This window comes from Triplophysa rosa, linkage group LG9, assembly GCF_024868665.1.
Source record: "Triplophysa rosa linkage group LG9, Trosa_1v2, whole genome shotgun sequence".
Classification (NCBI taxonomy): domain Eukaryota; kingdom Metazoa; phylum Chordata; class Actinopteri; order Cypriniformes; family Nemacheilidae; genus Triplophysa; species Triplophysa rosa.
Window position 1 is genome coordinate 24,726,142 of NC_079898.1, and position 16,513 is coordinate 24,742,654.

General features: G+C 37.2%; 2 protein-coding genes across 12 annotated transcripts; both read right to left on the reverse strand.

Moving 5' to 3' along the window:
- Window positions 1–90: 90 nt before the first annotated feature.
- On the reverse strand, window positions 91–3,606 carry LOC130559207 (gastrula zinc finger protein XlCGF8.2DB-like). 3 transcript variants are annotated; one of them, XM_057342153.1, is made up of 4 exons: window positions 3,492–3,606; window positions 3,112–3,184; window positions 2,352–2,451; window positions 91–2,248 (listed from the first exon to the last, which is right to left on the reverse strand). In XM_057342153.1, the coding sequence occupies exons 3-4, from the start codon at window positions 2,404–2,406 to the stop codon at window positions 1,344–1,346; spliced, it is 960 nt and encodes a 319-aa protein (XP_057198136.1). In that variant the 5' UTR covers window positions 2,407–2,451; window positions 3,112–3,184; window positions 3,492–3,606; the 3' UTR covers window positions 91–1,343. The 3 variants fall into 3 exon arrangements, with proteins under 3 accessions (XP_057198136.1, XP_057198137.1, XP_057198139.1); XM_057342154.1 differs by having other exon boundaries at window positions 3,112–3,225; window positions 3,492–3,590; XM_057342156.1 differs by lacking the exon at window positions 3,112–3,184 and having other exon boundaries at window positions 3,492–3,597.
- A 2,969-nt stretch (window positions 3,607–6,575) lies between these two features.
- On the reverse strand, window positions 6,576–16,302 carry LOC130559334 (52 kDa repressor of the inhibitor of the protein kinase-like). 9 transcript variants are annotated; one of them, XR_008963555.1, is made up of 9 exons: window positions 16,177–16,302; window positions 14,798–14,921; window positions 14,622–14,709; window positions 13,256–14,542; window positions 11,095–11,197; window positions 8,568–11,014; window positions 7,862–7,990; window positions 7,630–7,751; window positions 6,576–7,454 (listed from the first exon to the last, which is right to left on the reverse strand). XR_008963555.1 is itself a non-coding variant. In XM_057342342.1 (6 exons), exons 3-6 carry the CDS (start codon window positions 8,741–8,743, stop codon window positions 7,069–7,071), a joined length of 783 nt encoding a protein of 260 aa, XP_057198325.1. In that variant the 5' UTR covers window positions 8,744–11,014; window positions 11,095–11,197; window positions 16,177–16,302; the 3' UTR covers window positions 6,576–7,068. The 9 variants fall into 9 exon arrangements, 2 of the variants coding, with proteins under 2 accessions (XP_057198325.1, XP_057198324.1); XR_008963552.1 differs by having other exon boundaries at window positions 13,256–14,709; XR_008963554.1 differs by having other exon boundaries at window positions 14,622–14,921.
- Between the last annotated feature and the right edge of the window lie 211 nt (window positions 16,303–16,513).

Sequence of the window (16,513 nt, forward strand, 5' to 3'; positions counted from 1 at the left end):
GCCCCCACCCCGCTTACTTCACCATTGAGCGTCGCATTTTACCACATTTAGAAGTCAGAGAGAGCGGGCGTTTCCAGAAAAATATTTATTTTTATAAATATAAATGTATTTTTACTATAAAGATATTATTGTTTCTCCATGGTGCAACTTATTTTTTCATAGTCTCTAGGCCTACACAGTGTAGGCTATTGTATATTAAAAAATATTCAAGAATAAAAATATTTACAAAAATACAGTAAACAAAACATTCAATGAATGATACAACCAAACAATTATTGAAGTTGACCGAAAGTTTTTTTTCACAAATATTATTATTAACAACAAAAGATCATTGTGAAATCACCACAGCTGTCATTGCTGATGTCATTGATCATTCTCTATAGTTGAGCATCAGTGTAAACGACTGCATCATTCACACAGTGATTTACACAAAAATAAACACATACACACTCTTACCACTTCAGTGAATAGTATTCTAAAGTTTGTTAGTAAACAATGATGCCGGACGATTATCTTATACGAAACAACAGAAAAATGCAGAAAATCTACGTCTCAGATGTTTCACGGGGTATTGGACATGTGGACACTTGTTTATCAAAAAAGATGTTTCAATGTATCAGGCATTAAAACAGGACTCACACCTGAAAGTGCGAATGCAGCCACAGTGAAACACCTTTTACACTCATAACACATGGCACACATCTTTCAATAAAAGGTCTAGAAAATGCAAATCAGAAGAAAAAGTCATGAGGTCAAAAGAACTGCCAGTAGAGCTCCGAGACAGGATTTTATCAAGACACAGGCCTGAGGAAGACTACAAAAAACATACAGTACATCTGCTGTATTGAAGGTTTACAGGAGCATGTCTCATTAACCTAAGAAGCTTGGAACCAGATCTCTTCCTTGAGCTGACCTTCTGTCCACACTGAGCAGTGGATGGAGAAGGGTCTTGGTTAGTGAGGTGACCACGGCGCTGATAGTCACTCCATGATCGTATGCAGATGGGAGAAACTCACAAAATGACAAACATCACGGCAACACTACACCAACCTGCAGGCTTTATGACAGAGTATCCAGACTCAAGACACAAAAACACTCAGACAAATGAGTCCATCTCTGGTTACAGGAGTCACGTGGAAACAGAATACAGACTTCAGCCGGTTGTTTGTTCATACAGGCAGCGTTTTAGAACATTTAAAGACTCACACCGACCTGTAAAGACAATCCTAAACACTGAAGAGAGTCACTTTGAAACACTTTCTACACTCATAAGACATGAGCGCTCCTCAGTGCGTGTTCTAATTTGTAAGTTAACATAAGCTTTTGTGTGATGCATATGGGCGCTACCCGGTGTGAAGTATCCTGTGATTTTGAAGACCACTTTGTTGCTTGAAACTCTTTCCACACTGTAGACACGTGTATGGCTTTTCTCCAGTGTGAATTCTCAAGTGGACATTAAGAGTCTCTTTTCTTTTGAAACTCTTTCCACACTGCAGACATGCGTATGGTCTTTCTCCGGTGTGAATTCTCATGTGATCTTTAAGTCTTCCTGCTAATCTCTTTCCACACTGAGGACATGTGAATGGACGCTCTCCGGTGTGAGTTCTTATGTGGTCCTCAAGATGATGCTTTTGTTTGAAACTCTTTTCACACTGAGGACAGGTGTACGGGCATTCTACAATGTGAATTTTAATGTGGACAGAAAGTCTTGCTTTGCTTGGAAAACTCTTTTCACACTGAGGACATGTGTATGGCTTTTCTCCAGTGTGAACTAGCATGTGGTCATCAAGATGACTTTTTTGCATGAAACCATTTCCACACTGAACACATACGTACGGGCGCTCTCCAGTGTGGGTTCTCATGTGGACATCAAGATGATGTTTTAGTATGAAACTCTTTTCACACTGCGGACAGGTGTGTGGACGCTCACTAGTGTGAATTTTCATGTGGTTTTCGAGATTGTCTTTTCTTATGAAACTCTTTTCGCACTGCCGACACGCGTATGGGCGCTCTCCAGTGTGAATTTTCATGTGGAGATTAAGGTTTCTTTGGCTTTTGAATTGTTTCTCACACTTAGTGCAGGTGAAAGGCATTTCTCCGGTGTGGATTCTTATGTGCTTCACATGCTGCTCTTTACTTACAAATCCATTTCCACACTGAGGACAAGTAAAAGATCTGCTGGCTTTTGTTCTTTGCTTTCTTTTTGGAGATATTTCTGATATGGATGTTTCCTGCGCTTCCACTACATCTAAAATTAAACAAAAGAAGTATGTTTTATGTCATATTTGACATTTGATTTTACTTTAATGTCCCTCACGATCATCATTAAAGAATCAAGAATAGACACCAACCTCTTTGTTCCGCAGCATCTTCATTTGTTTTTCTGCATGGATCTGTATTACTCATGCCTGCACTCTTCTCTTGTGTAAGAGTCTGTGCAGAGAAACAGACCTGTCAAAAAATGTGAAAAAGTTTGTCAGTGAATCTGTCTTTTTGAATAAACGAATGTTTCTCACACACTTGTTTCATTTCAAATAGATTCATCTAAAATCATTCCATGACCTATAATATAAATTCAGTTTTTTAAGTAGGGCCTTACAACATTGCCATGGCTGTTTATTAACCTGTCAATATGTCAACAAGTGTAAAAAAGGATAACATTTATTTATGCAATGTAATTTATGTAAACATTATTGTACTTTTTTGCATTACATTTTTACAAGTTATTTACATTCGCGCAATGTAAGGTAACACTTTATCAAATTATAGCTTACTAATATAAATGAAAAGTTTGGTTTCCAAATTGAGATAATAATAAAAAATCATGTTTTTTCATATAATAACGATTTGATTAATATAAATCAAACTGCTGTTGGTTTGTTTGGGAAAAAGCCACAATAACTCAAAAATACAGCTAACTAACACAATAAAAACATAATAAAAATATGATTTTTGAAAAATGTTAAAAACGGAGTTATCTCATTTTGGAACCAAACTCTTCATATTGTTGTCATGTTTGGGATGGTAGTTCACATGTAACATGAATATTTTTTGTGGAATGACTGCATTAAAACAGAGAAAATATAAGTTAATTACAATCAAACTACTTACAAAATAGACGTTAAGTTCTTCCAAACAAAAGTATTCATAACCGTTGTGCAATTGTTAGATCACTGATCTTCCTCTATGGACGATACAGAAAACATTCGCAACATTCACAGCAATCTGCCACGAACAATATGCTTTTGATTTTATCGTTTACACATTCATAAGTGATAATCCATATATTTTTGCTAACAGCAGTAAATAAAGGGTCGTGCACAGTATTTGATTACATTCAAAATCCAATGTAAAAAACAGAAAATATATATATCTTTTTAGGATCCGTATGAATTAGGTTTTAAACTCGAATGAAGCAAAATAATCCAGCTACTGCGCATGCGCAAACAATCTCAAGTACTTAATACGGGTCCTCATAAAATCACACTGACCTGTCAGTTTTGATGTCCAGCAGTTCTCTTCACCTCCCTCAGCGTTTTTGACACGCAGATTTATATGTTTCCCGACAGTTGAGGTTCTTGCCGTGTTCATTTCTTCTTCTTTTGCTGGCGGCTCGCATTCATAACTCGAGCTTTACCGCCATCTGTAGGTTGTGGATCAGAGATAAAGGACAAAAAATTCAGGATAAGAGCTTCAGAAGGCGCTGCGTGTTCAGCTCCTCCATCTTCAGCCCAATTGCCAATGCTTATAATAACATATTTCTACTCTTTGTTAAATAATGACTCTAACATTAACGTAATTATATGTTTTTAATCAGATCAGATATTTTATTATTACGCTAGTTCCTCCAACGAGATTCAAGACATCTTTGAGGAAAATTACTGCCTCCATATCTGAAATTCCCTATTAATATATTTTTTTCCTCTGTATATCTTTTGCATGTTCTCTAGCTAAGGTGGGAGTGTCCTAGATTCGAAAGTCCACTTTACATTTTAAAGGAAAAAAAATGTAGAAGAGTTATACAGTAACTGAACTGTTAAGATTATGTAGGCCTATATGTAAATCGATACCGGACCATATCTTATTAACAGAAAACAACTTGGTTAATACGTTCATTCAAAATGTACTTTTTACTGACAGCTAGTATTCCTAACAAACATTATTTTAACCCACAATTGTATTTTACGCTTTTACATTTGGTATTAGAAAGTTTCAATCCTCCACCTGATAGCGCACATACATCTGGCATACGTCTATTTGACGTCTGCATTTACATCTGCAAAAAATCTGCAATCGTTTGCTCATCTGCAATACATCTCGGAGACATCTGCTGTCAGATGTCATATAGACATCCAGAAGAAGACGTCTGTAAGATGTTTTATGGTTTAGAATGGATGTAAAACTGCTCTTTCTAAGATGTTTAGCAGATGTTTTCCAGATCTTCAGCAGACGTCTTGCAGACGTAAGTGTGCTAGCTGGACATAATTTGGGTATTTCAAAAACTGTAAAACTCTAGCTGCAAATCCAAGTGCAACATACCACACTGAACCACCATTGCACTAGTTTTTGGTGGAGTGTCCACTCCAAAAATATGAATAAACCGTGTAAGGATACAATTCACAGTCATTTCTTAGCTAAAATAGTACCATCATCAAACCAATCCTTTTAAAATAGGTGAAAGGCTTTTATCCATTGTGGATTCTTATGGGCTTTACAAGGTTCCCTTTACTTATAATCCTCTTTCCACAATTAGGGGAAATAAAAGGTTTGCGGACTACTTATTTTCTTTGTTTTGCGACAGAAAGTACTTTTCAAGAAACCGGAAGATGTGACTGCCATCATGGAATTATATGAAGTTTCTTCTAATTCAATTCGGTTTTAAATGAAACAAAAGTCCATATTTTATGTGATGTATGACTGATATGTAACGACCATAAAATAAGTATTTACAGGATTGTGTCATACAAGTGTTATTGCTACAGAATGTTTACATTCAGTTCATCTGTAAAATGAATAGTTGTTACTGAATGTTTGCAACAAAATAGAGCACATAGTTACAATGTAGTTGTCATTTTTGTTTTACTTATTTCAATTACTGAGGATGTAGTAGCATCAAAGCAAAGTATTTATACAAATTTAAAGAGGGACGTTCCAAAAATGTAAAGTTGTGGGTTTGATTGCCAAGGAACACACTAATAAAATGTATTGCTCTTATACACTCACCTAAAGGATTATTAGGAACACCATACTAATACGGTGTTTGACCCCCTTTCGCCTTCAGAACTGCCTTAATTCTACGTGGCATTGATTCAACAAGGTGCTGAAAGCATTCTTTAGAAATGTTGGCCCATATTGATAGGATAGCATCTTGCAGTTGATGGAGATTTGTGGGATGCACATCCAGGGCACGAAGCTCCCGTTCCACCACATCCCAAAGATGTTCTATCGGGTTGAGATCTGGTGACTGTGGGGGCCATTCTAGTACAGTGAACTCATTGTCATGTTCAAGAAACCAATTTGAAATGATTCGAGCTTTGTGACATGGTGCATTATCCTGCTGGAAGTAGCCATTAGAGGATGGGTACATGGTGGTCATAAAGGGATGGACATGGTCAGAAACAATGCTCAGGTAGGCCGTGGCATTTAAACGATGCCCAATTGGCACTAAGGGGCCTAAAGTGTGCCAAGAAAACATCCCCCACACCATTACACCACCACCACCAGCCTGCACAGTGGTAACAAGGCATGATGGATCCATGTTCTCATTCTGTTTACGCCAAATTCTGACTCTACCATTTGAATGTCTCAACAGAAATCGAGACTCATCAGACCAGGCAACATTTTTCCAGTCTTCAACTGTCCAATTTTGGTGAGCTCGTGCAAATTGTAGCCTCTTTTTCCTATTTGTAGTGGAGATGAGTGGTACCCGGTGGGGTCTTCTGCTGTTGTAGCCCATCTGCCTCAAGGTTGTGCGTGTTGTGGCTTCACAAATGCTTTGCTGCATACCTCGGTTGTAACGAGTGGTTATTTCAGTCAAAGTTGCTCTTCTATCAGCTTGAATCAGTCGGCCCATTCTCCTCTGACCTCTAGCATCAACAAGGCATTTTCGCCCACAGGACTGCCGCATACTGGATGTTTTTCCCTTTTCACACCATTCTTTGTAAACCCTAGAAATGGTTGTGCGTGAAAATCCCAGTAACTGAGCAGATTGTGAAATACTCAGACCGGCCCGTCTGGCACCAACAACCATGCCACGCTCAAAATTGCTTAAATCACCTTTCTTTCCCATTCTGACATTCAGTTTGGAGTTCAGGAGATTGTCTTGACCAGGACCACACCCCTAAATGCATTGAAGCAACTGCCATGTGATTGGTTGATTAGATAATTGCATTAATGAGAAATTGAACAGGTGTTCCTAATAATCCTTTAGGTGAGTGTATATAAGCAAGTCACTTTGGATAAAAGGGCCTGCTAAATGCATGAATATAAATCCCAGGTGTCTTGAAAGCAGCATTGATCTGGTTTCATTTTCCCCGCATGCGCGGTGGTATTGTACAGAGCCTCTCCTCCAGAAATCGCTTGAAAAACAGTTTATTTTACTGACTTTGCGTTTAAGTGCTCTCTAGAAACAGTTTGGTTGAAATTCTACAAGTATTATAAACACTGAAATAATACCAACATGTGAAATTTAATTAAGGACATGCATAAGAAAAATTGGGAATGTTGCACAAAAAAAACTCTCCAAAATTATTTAATTATTCATTTTTGACAGACACAGCAATGCATCTATAAGATCATCCTGTCTGTAGTGTTTTCCAGGCGATTAAAATGTACAATATATATATTTCAGAGTACAATACTAACTAATATTAGTAATAGTAATTGTGTTAAGTTGCATAAAATGGAAAGATTCAATAAAGTAAACTAAAACTTATATAAATACAATGCTTAAGATTTATTAAGCTTCTGCAGTGTGCAGACAGATGGCATAGAAATCACATTCAACAGTAGTCTGTAACACTCTGGACTGGCATGTACCAGAGACCAGAATGCTTTGTCCTGATTGGTCTACCGAAAACCATGAGTCTTCCGCTGTGACATATGTATCTGTGTACTCACAAAAGCATATGTTTTGGCTGGTAAGAGTTTTTTCAACTGCTCCATCACTGACGATTTATTAACACAGGCCTTCCTGGTATTCTTCAGCCGGTTCACTTCCCTCAATTTCGCTTTCAGCTTGCATACCTGTACCTTCAGACACCTAATCTTCATCTTCAGGGCATGTTCCTTGGCAGTCGCAGCATCAAGGTATGTTGGTGGTGTCCGTGGCATCGATGGTCCTGCTACAGAAGCATCAGGTGGTTTACTGTCTGTCTCTGAAGTTGAACCAGTGGGTTGTTGAACACTGACTGCAGTGGATGAGCCTGCATTTGACAGGTAAACAATTTTTGTACCTGTAAAGAATTTACAATTACAGCAAAACAACAAAGTGTTACTTTCACGTCAGACCATAAGACTGCCACTCTAAAATAGGTCATGTGATATACAGTCTGAAAAGGAATCTAGAACAACTCAGCTTTCACTCTAAAAGTGGACTGGCGCCTCAAGGTATCCCTGTATTTATCTTACGTTTCTTTGGTGGTAACTCCTGACACGAGTTTGGTGGTTTTCTCTTTAACTCCAAGTCCACAGGGGGTGGTTTAGAGACATTAACCAATGTGGGCACTGCATTCCATTTCAATCCCGCATGGCTACAAGGTAAACAGAAAGACAGATACAGTACCAGGCAAAAGTTTATTGTCTTTGTGATTTTCTCAAGGCAATTTTTTCTAAAGGATTATTCCTTTTAGTATATACATACACATCAGAAGGTCTCTTAAACTGGCTAGCGTGAAAATGTGCACTGCACACTCTATAGTTTTGATTGAGCCGCTGTGGGCTTATCTCCAACAAAGATGCATTCCTGAGATTCTGCACCCACTTGGAACACCTGTAAAAGACAGTATTGTATGCAAGTATTTTAATATAACTTGAATGGTTAACATGATCATTCCAATACTAAAAGATGAACAAGAACTGCTAAGAGGAAGCAGAAAAAAACAAGATAGGCCTACGCTCATTCTAAAACAAGAAAATGTAAGCCTAAAGCCAGTCTATTTAAGCTTTTTTGAGACTGATTTTGTTTACTTATCTTTTATCGTTCAAATAGGCATTGCGTTTAAGTATAAAGACGATCATTACATATATTTGGTCCGGAGCGGACGTCATTTTTTAGGCTGAAATAATTAGGTGACTGATTAACACTCAACACATTATAGCAGTTAAAAGAAGTTGCTAACTATCCAGGTTTTTTCTCCACAGAACTTGAAACAGGGAAGTTCAAGGATTTCATTCATGTTGAATTTCTCTTCAAGTATGACAGCTACGTAAGAATGAAGCGATATGAGTTTGTCTAACGTTATCAATGAAATAAACTCAGTAAACGACTTTAGTTAGTTAAAAACAGTTTAAAAGAAGCAGGTGCATAAGATTACAATATTTTTACAGTTGTGAATAATTAACGTTACCTATCAGGGTCTTTGGGAAAACGGTGAAAAGCAACATCTGTACTGTCACACTGATAATTTTTGCAGTTAATTGCTGAACATTGCGTTCTTTTACTCCACTTTGGCTTCTCCTTCGTTGCCATTCTGTCCGTTTCTATCTGTGCTTCTTTTGTTTTTATTAGCGGTTGCCAAACCATCTTAAAGGCGCATTACCGCCATCTACTGGACTGGAGTGTGAGCAGCAGAATACGTACTTCAATCCAAAGCTATTTTAATCTATTAAATTCTTTAAATTAGCTCAGTAGTAAAGTATTTAAAAAGTGGATTGAAATTTATTTTTCACTGATACAGACATCATTACATTACTGATGTCCGATCGTTGATCTTTCTCTCTATAGTCGATCATCAGTGTAAATGACAGCAGCATTCACACAGTGATGGTCGATACAGAAAACATTCACACAAACAATGGTATTGCAATACCAACAAAAAAGAATAGCAGTCAAAAGAGAAAATGTCACTGTGGAGTCACATGGGAACAGAATACAGACTTCAGCGTTTAGGTGTTTGTTCATACAGACGTATTTCAGCTGTGAGCTACTGTTTAATAGAACATTTCAGTAAATGCAGCTGTCAATCATAAACAGGTTGATTAGCTGTGAAAAAGATGCTTGACGTTGGGCGTTTTTTTTTTCAGAAAAATTGAACTTTTTTCAACCTTAACAGACGCTCCGAGCTGCAGAAAAAGACACCGGTGTACTTAGGATGATGCCTTGTGATTGGTCCCTACCGCTAAAACCCGCCCCCACACCTAATCCTTACCCTAACCTTCGTTGGTGAAACAGGGGAGTCATAATCTCACGGGGAGTCAGATTTTGATACGACACCTGCGCTGGCATTTCAAAAGGCACTCGAGACTTTTTTGAATACACGGTTTACTCCATAGGATTATAATGTAAAACAGAAGCAACAGCTACAAAAAAGAACTCAAATTCAAGTGTGAACCGTGTTTTTTTGGTTTTGACTGTGGTCAGAGGATGAGTGAAGTGGCTTTTTTTTAACAATTTCGTTGATATTAAAGAACAATTATGGTCATGTTCTCAAACACTTGTTCTGTTCTTTGAGATAATTTTATTCTATCCATGCTTTTTTTTCTTTACTTTTGTACATATAGTAATGTAGGTTACATTTATATTCATTCATTTTACACATTTATTGTTTTTTTCAAATTATCATTTTTTAAGTTCATGTTTTTGATCTATATCTGTTAATTGACATTTGATGCAATTTTCAGTTGAAAAAAAGATTGTCCATACAATATGTACTGTAGCCACATCGATAATCAAGGGGCCTGATTCAGATTCAGATCAAAACCCATCAAAATAATTTTGAAAGAAAATATGGTGAGAAAAAGAGTTTTATAATCGTTGTCAGTGTATGCATTAAACAAGTAAAAATAATACCAGTCATATGAAAGTCCAACACTGTGGTTACATGAGTCGCATGGGAACACAATACAGACTTCAGCCTTCGGGCAGTATTTCAGCTGTGAGAACAGAACATTTAAAAGACTTGCATATGTAAATACAATCCTAAACACTGACAGTGTGAACAGAGCCACTGTGAAACACTTTCTACACTCGGTAGACACTGTTATGAGCTCTTCTATGCGTGACGTCTCATGTGGACATCAAGAGTTTTTCTTGCGAAACTCTTTCCACACTGAACACGTATATGGTTTTTCTCTGGTGTGAATTTTCATGTGATTTTTAAGTCTTCCTTCTAATCTCTTTCCACACTGAGGTCAGGTGTGTGGACGTTCTCCAGTTCTCATGTGTTCCTCTACATGATTTTTTTTGTCTGAAACTCTTTTCATGGACAGGTGTACAGGCGTTCTCAAATGTGCATTTTAATGTGGTAAGCAAGTCTTTCTTTCTTTGAAAAACTCTTCCCACACTGAGGACAAATATATGCACGATCTCCAGAGTGAAGTGACCTGTGCTTATTAAGACTACTTTTTTGTGTAAAACTCTGTCCACACTGCAGACATGTGTACGGGCGCACACCAGTGTGAACTCTCATGTGATCTGAATGTGCACGTTTGCTCATAAAACTCCTTTTACACAGAGGACATGTGTAAGGGCGTTCTCCAGTGTGAATTCTTATGTGATTTTCAAGAGTATACTTTTGCAAAAAACTCTTTTCACACTGTGGACATGTGTACGGGCGCTCTCCAGTGTGAATTTTCATGTGAACATTAAGTGTTTTTTTGCTTTTGAAGCTTTTTTCACACTTAGTGCAGGTGAAAGGCTTTTCTCCAGTGTGGATTCTTATGTGCATCACAAGCTGCTCTTTACTTCCAAATCCATTTCCACACTGAGAGCAAGTAAAAGAAAATAAAGTATTTGTTGTCTGCAAGCGATGAAAAGATTTTTCTGATATTGATGTTTTTTCTTCTTCCATTACATCTAAAATATGAAACAAAAGAAGTATATGTTAAGACTACAAAACAACATCAATATTTTGATTTTACACTAATGACACCAACCTCTTTCGTCTGCAGTATCTTCATTTTTTATTCTGTATGGCTCTGTATTACTCATGTCTGCACTCTCCTCTTGAGAAAATCTTTGTGGTTCAGAGAAACAGACCTGTCAAAATCAAAAAGTTTGTCAGTGAATCTGTCTTTTTGAATGAATGATCCTCACACACTATAAAAACAACTCCTTTTAAATTCATTATTTAGAATAAATAGCAATCAGTAGATATTTCTGATATTGATGTGTCTTCCATTACATCTTAATAAAATCAACGAATGTCACATACTTCAAAATACAGCGTATTTCATATTTTATGTGGAGTGTAAAAACGATGCCACTTCGCTAGCAGCTTTTTTACATTCACACGGGGCGTCAGCGTTAACGCTTCTCATTTACTTTGAATGGGTGACGTCAAGCGTTGCCGAACTGAATTGTGGGTCCGTCGGCATCGCGTCACTGGTGTTGCTCGCGGCAGAAGTTGAAAATTTCTCAGCCAGTCAGATCGCCTTATGCAAATAACCTAGTGCAGGCGCTAGCCAATTGCGTTTATGCAAGACCGGAGAACAATGTGATTGGCTGTTGTAACTATGACGATCGCGTCGGCCACGCTTCAGACACACCCTCCGTCAAGCGTTAACGCCCCGTGTGATTATTTGCATAAGGTGATCTGATTGGCTGACGCCTAGGGTTGGGAATCGAAAACCTGAATCGTTTGGGAATCGGTATCAAAAGGTTAGGATTTAGATCGGAATCGAAAGGAATAGGAATCGGATACTTGAAATAAAAATTTTAATTCCTCTTATCAATTCCTGTGTGCATATTTTCAGAAATATGCTCGTGTTAACTTGTGATAAAGCACAGAAACCTATGAAAGCTATGGTAATACAAATTGTAATAAATCAGAAAAAACATGGTTGCTATGTGTATATGTATATATATATATATATATATATATATACACACAAAATGGTGCTCATAAAGATATATATTTTTTGCAAACCAGCCAATAAGCAGGCTATATAAGACCATACAGGTTTATATCTAAATGTTTTACTTCAACTGTGGAATCGAAACTGTGAATCGATAAGAATCGGAATTGATAAGCAGAATCGAAATTGAAATCGGAATCGCTAAAATTCAAACGATACCCAATCGTTCAAAAAAAGAACTACAACACCACATTAGAGATAGCGTTACATGGCCGTAGGAAAATTAAGACATGTTTAAAATGATTTAAGAGCTAGAACACAATACTTCAGCGAATTTAAGACTTTTTAAGGTCTAAAAGTTTGATTTTGGAATTTAGACTTTTTAAGACCCCGCGGAAACCCTGATATAATCATTTACACTATTATTATTGTATAATGTACAAAATGATCATCATCATCCCATTCCTCTATAAAGTAGTGGACAGAATGCTGATGTAGTTTATAATAGGCCTGCAACGATTTGTCGACAAAAAAATTATTGTCGACAAATATTTTTGTTGTCGAGTAGTCGTTGCATCTCGTGATTTAATGTAAGAGCCTGCATTATTGTGATTTGACCGCTACGGCGTTGTGGCGCTAGTGTGTAATGCAGCCTTCCCGAATGCGATTGCAGCAGAAGAAAAAACAGCGCGAATTATGATGGAGTGCAAACGATACCGAACCAGCAAGGTCTGGGAAAGCTGCACAAAACTTACAACAAAGAAGGCTGTTGTGTGCAATACATGCAAGACGGAACTTGCATTTCACGGGAGCACAACGTGCATGTTGGACCACTTAAAGAGGAAACATCCCGGCACAAATAGAGCCGGTGAGAGGTGAGTGTTCTCCAGCTAACTATCTGTAAATCCTTTTTATTAGACAATGCAGTACTACTAATAACAACAAACAGTGTTGATAGATGTTTAACAACAATAAGAACTTAGGAGTTAAGACTGTTTTGATAGGACTGTTAATACCTAACACTATTAGGTATTATAGAGGTAACTGATAGGAGTCTTATCGCTTGTCTTCGTTTTGTTCCATATTCATGATGATTTACAGAAGGAGATGTTAGGAAGAATTAAATCATATCAGTTACTTTTACTCTAATTAAATAGTGAATGTCTCTCTGCTTGTCATTTCATTTTTACTATACAAATATTATAATTGTATAATAATTGTTTGCAAATTCATATTTTACCATTCTATGTCCTGAAGGAAATGCCCCATGTTCTGTTTCAGTTCTAAGAAAAGCAGTGGGCCTGTTATGGATGACTTTCTTTTGAGGAGGAATTCTTGTACTACTCAGCAAGCCGCTGCTCTTACAGAGTCATGATCATTAAAGACATGAGACCTCTTTCCATGGTGGATGGGGAAGGCGTTCGTGAAATGGGTTCTGCATTCAACCCTGGATATATCCCTTCCATCAAGAACCTACTTAACAGGTTCATTGGAACAAAAATATGAAAAAACCTGCCAAAAGGTAAACATACATCTAATGCAGAATTGCAAATGCATGTTTTAGGAACAATCTATGATAACACTGCAATATTAGTTCCAATATGTAGTTAACTACATTAACTAATAAATAACTATTAATATGTAAACTGAACCAATATGAACAAACAATGACATTATTTATAGTACTCGATGGAATAGCACCTACTTTATGGTGGAGAGACTGCTGGCCCATTACTGCCACACTTTCTGATCCTGACGTGACACCAAGGGGTAAACATTACTTTGATTTGAAGCCTGATCAGTGGTCACTGCTTGAAGAGCTGACCCGGGGCCTGCAACCTTTCCAGTGTGCCACTGAGTTTCTTAGTGGTCAAGAGTAGGGATGTAACGATTCACCGTGAGCCGGTTGAAAATCGGTTATAATGAGTGACTATTCAAATCGGTTGAGGTGTGAACTGAATCGCAATACATTTTTTGAACAGCAGGGGCCGCTATTTTCACTGCAGATCTAAACGTGGACATGCTGATATTTCTTATATGCAAAAAAATCCAAGAAAAGCTCAGACAGTATTAGTTTGTTTATATTAAAGAGACTTTTTCTATTATTAATTTGTTATAAAATTGCAGTTTAGTTTTGTTATTTGAAATAAAACATTATTTTATTATACAAAGAAATGTGAAACATTTAAGAAATAATGCAAGGGAAGTTGTTAATTTCTAATTTGTTTCAACTCATTTTGTAAAAATAAATCGTGAATAAATCGCATCGTGAGCTGAGTGAATCGTTACATCCCTAGTCAAGAGTATGCAACATTATCATGCCTTCCTCAGCTTACAAAAGGGCTACAGAGGTCTGTTCAACATTCCCTTAGCTTTGAAACAACACCTGGAAAAGCTTTTTTAACCACAGCTTCTAAGGAGTTAACAGAGAGGTGGGGGAATATCAGCACTGTCATCAAGGAGTAAGACAACACAGCTCTTCTATCTGCAGCCCTAGATCCAAGATTTCGAAAGCTCAAGTTTATACCTGCTGAACAGAGGATAGAGGTTCAAAGCACCATCGAAGTCCTTACTATTAAAGCTGTAAAACTGTCTTGGAAACCTACAGAAGAAGGGCAGCTTCAGGGTGTCATTGTTCCTAGGAGAGAGCAACAGTCAGTGCTAGAAAACCTCCTCCAGTCTGACACAGAGAGCCTTAGTGAAGAGGAAGAGTTGCATGAGGACCAAAAGATTCAGATGGTGAGAAAGGAAGTACAGATGTATTTCTCAGAATCACAAATACCCAAACAAGAAGATCCTCTAAGTTGGTGGAAGGAAAATGAGGGACGTTTCCCAAACCTATCAAAGCTTGCAAGATATTTTCTTTGTATTCCTGCCATCCACACCAGCAGAACGGATCTTCTCTGCTGCAAGAAACATTTGCTCACAAAAAAGAGCAAGCCTGTCACCTGAACATGTTGATATGCTGAACTTTCTTCACTTTAATTCAGCACTTATTTGACAATCCAAAAAAAGCCATTGCAGAAAGGACACTGTTACTTAATGTTTTTCAACTGAACCCTTGTTTCAGAAATTAATGTCTTATAATGCTGTCCAGAGATTTGTTTACATTCAAACGTTTTTTTTTAGTCTGTAATGCAGCAGATTTAATTTATTTTTGTATATTGTTCTGAAAGAGAACAAAAAGTATAGTTAAGTTATAATTGTATAGTTGGTTCAAAGTTGATTAAAACAACTATTTCAAAAGCTGATGTAATTGACTGTCTTTAATTATTAGTTAAAATATGTATAACTCAATGTTTTAACTATTTGCTTAAAACCTGAATAGTCATTTAAAACCCACTGATTAGTCGTTGAAATAATTGATGCCCTAATAATCGATAGATTAGTCGATTATCAAAATAATAGTTTGTTGCAGCCCTAGTTTATAAATGCTGTCAGTGTGTAAGTTCACATTCTGTTATAAACCAATGACTTGAAATACGGCAGAAACGCGTTTGTTTACATCGAACCGGAAGTTTCTCCCATATTTCGCGCAAAGCGTCATGGGGCGTAGGAAACTTGTGGATAGATACCAAGAGACCATCGACGTTTACTTTTAAACACCTAAAGGACTTGCGAACAGAAAAGCTTCCAGAACTATGGACTTCTAAAGTGCTCTTAATGCCTCTTTTTAAGTTGATTGTATTGTTTCATTTAACGTTACCCTCTCTACTTTTATTATGTTTTTTCTTCTTCCTTCCTTTCCGTTTCTTGTTTTATTATGGTTTAAGATATGGATATTACAAATGTGATATCATGTTATAAGCATTGTATGTTTAATATATTTTGAAACAAGGAAAAAAGAAATAAAAGATGCCAAGAGGCGAAACTCTGGTGCTTTTTCGCGGCCGCCATTTTGGGGTGAAAATGATAACTGACATGGTTTGGTTTCCAGCGAGCCAAGGCTTTTGTCATCGTGTATTATCATCATAAAGGTTGAATTTCAGCTTTAATGTTTTTGCTTTTTTTTACAAAGTAGCTGATATTGACATCGCGACAGCAAAAAACCGAGTCGCTTTCACCCCAAAACGGCGGAAGCACAGGGCTCAGATGCAATGGAACGTTATATTGAGTTTCGCCTCTTGGTATCTATACTCATTGGCTAAATGTTGCACTAACCTGTCTTAAAGAAAGTCTTGACGTCCAGCAATTCTCTTCACCTCCCTCTGCTTTTCTAGCTCGAATATTTACAGATTTGTCCCGACAGTTTCAGTTCTGTTCTTGCTGCGTTTACTTCTTCGTTTTCTGGCGACTCGCCTCGCATTCATATAACTCGAGCATTACCGCCATCTACTGTGGGTTGTGGATCAGAGACAACGGTTGCACCAACAAGGATTAGGTTTATATCTAGATTAAATCAAGGTTTATTTTATAATTCTGTTGCACCAAACTGTAAACCTTTATTTTTAAACTATCGTTTGATCCAGGTTTTAATTTGACAGTAAACCCAGATTAA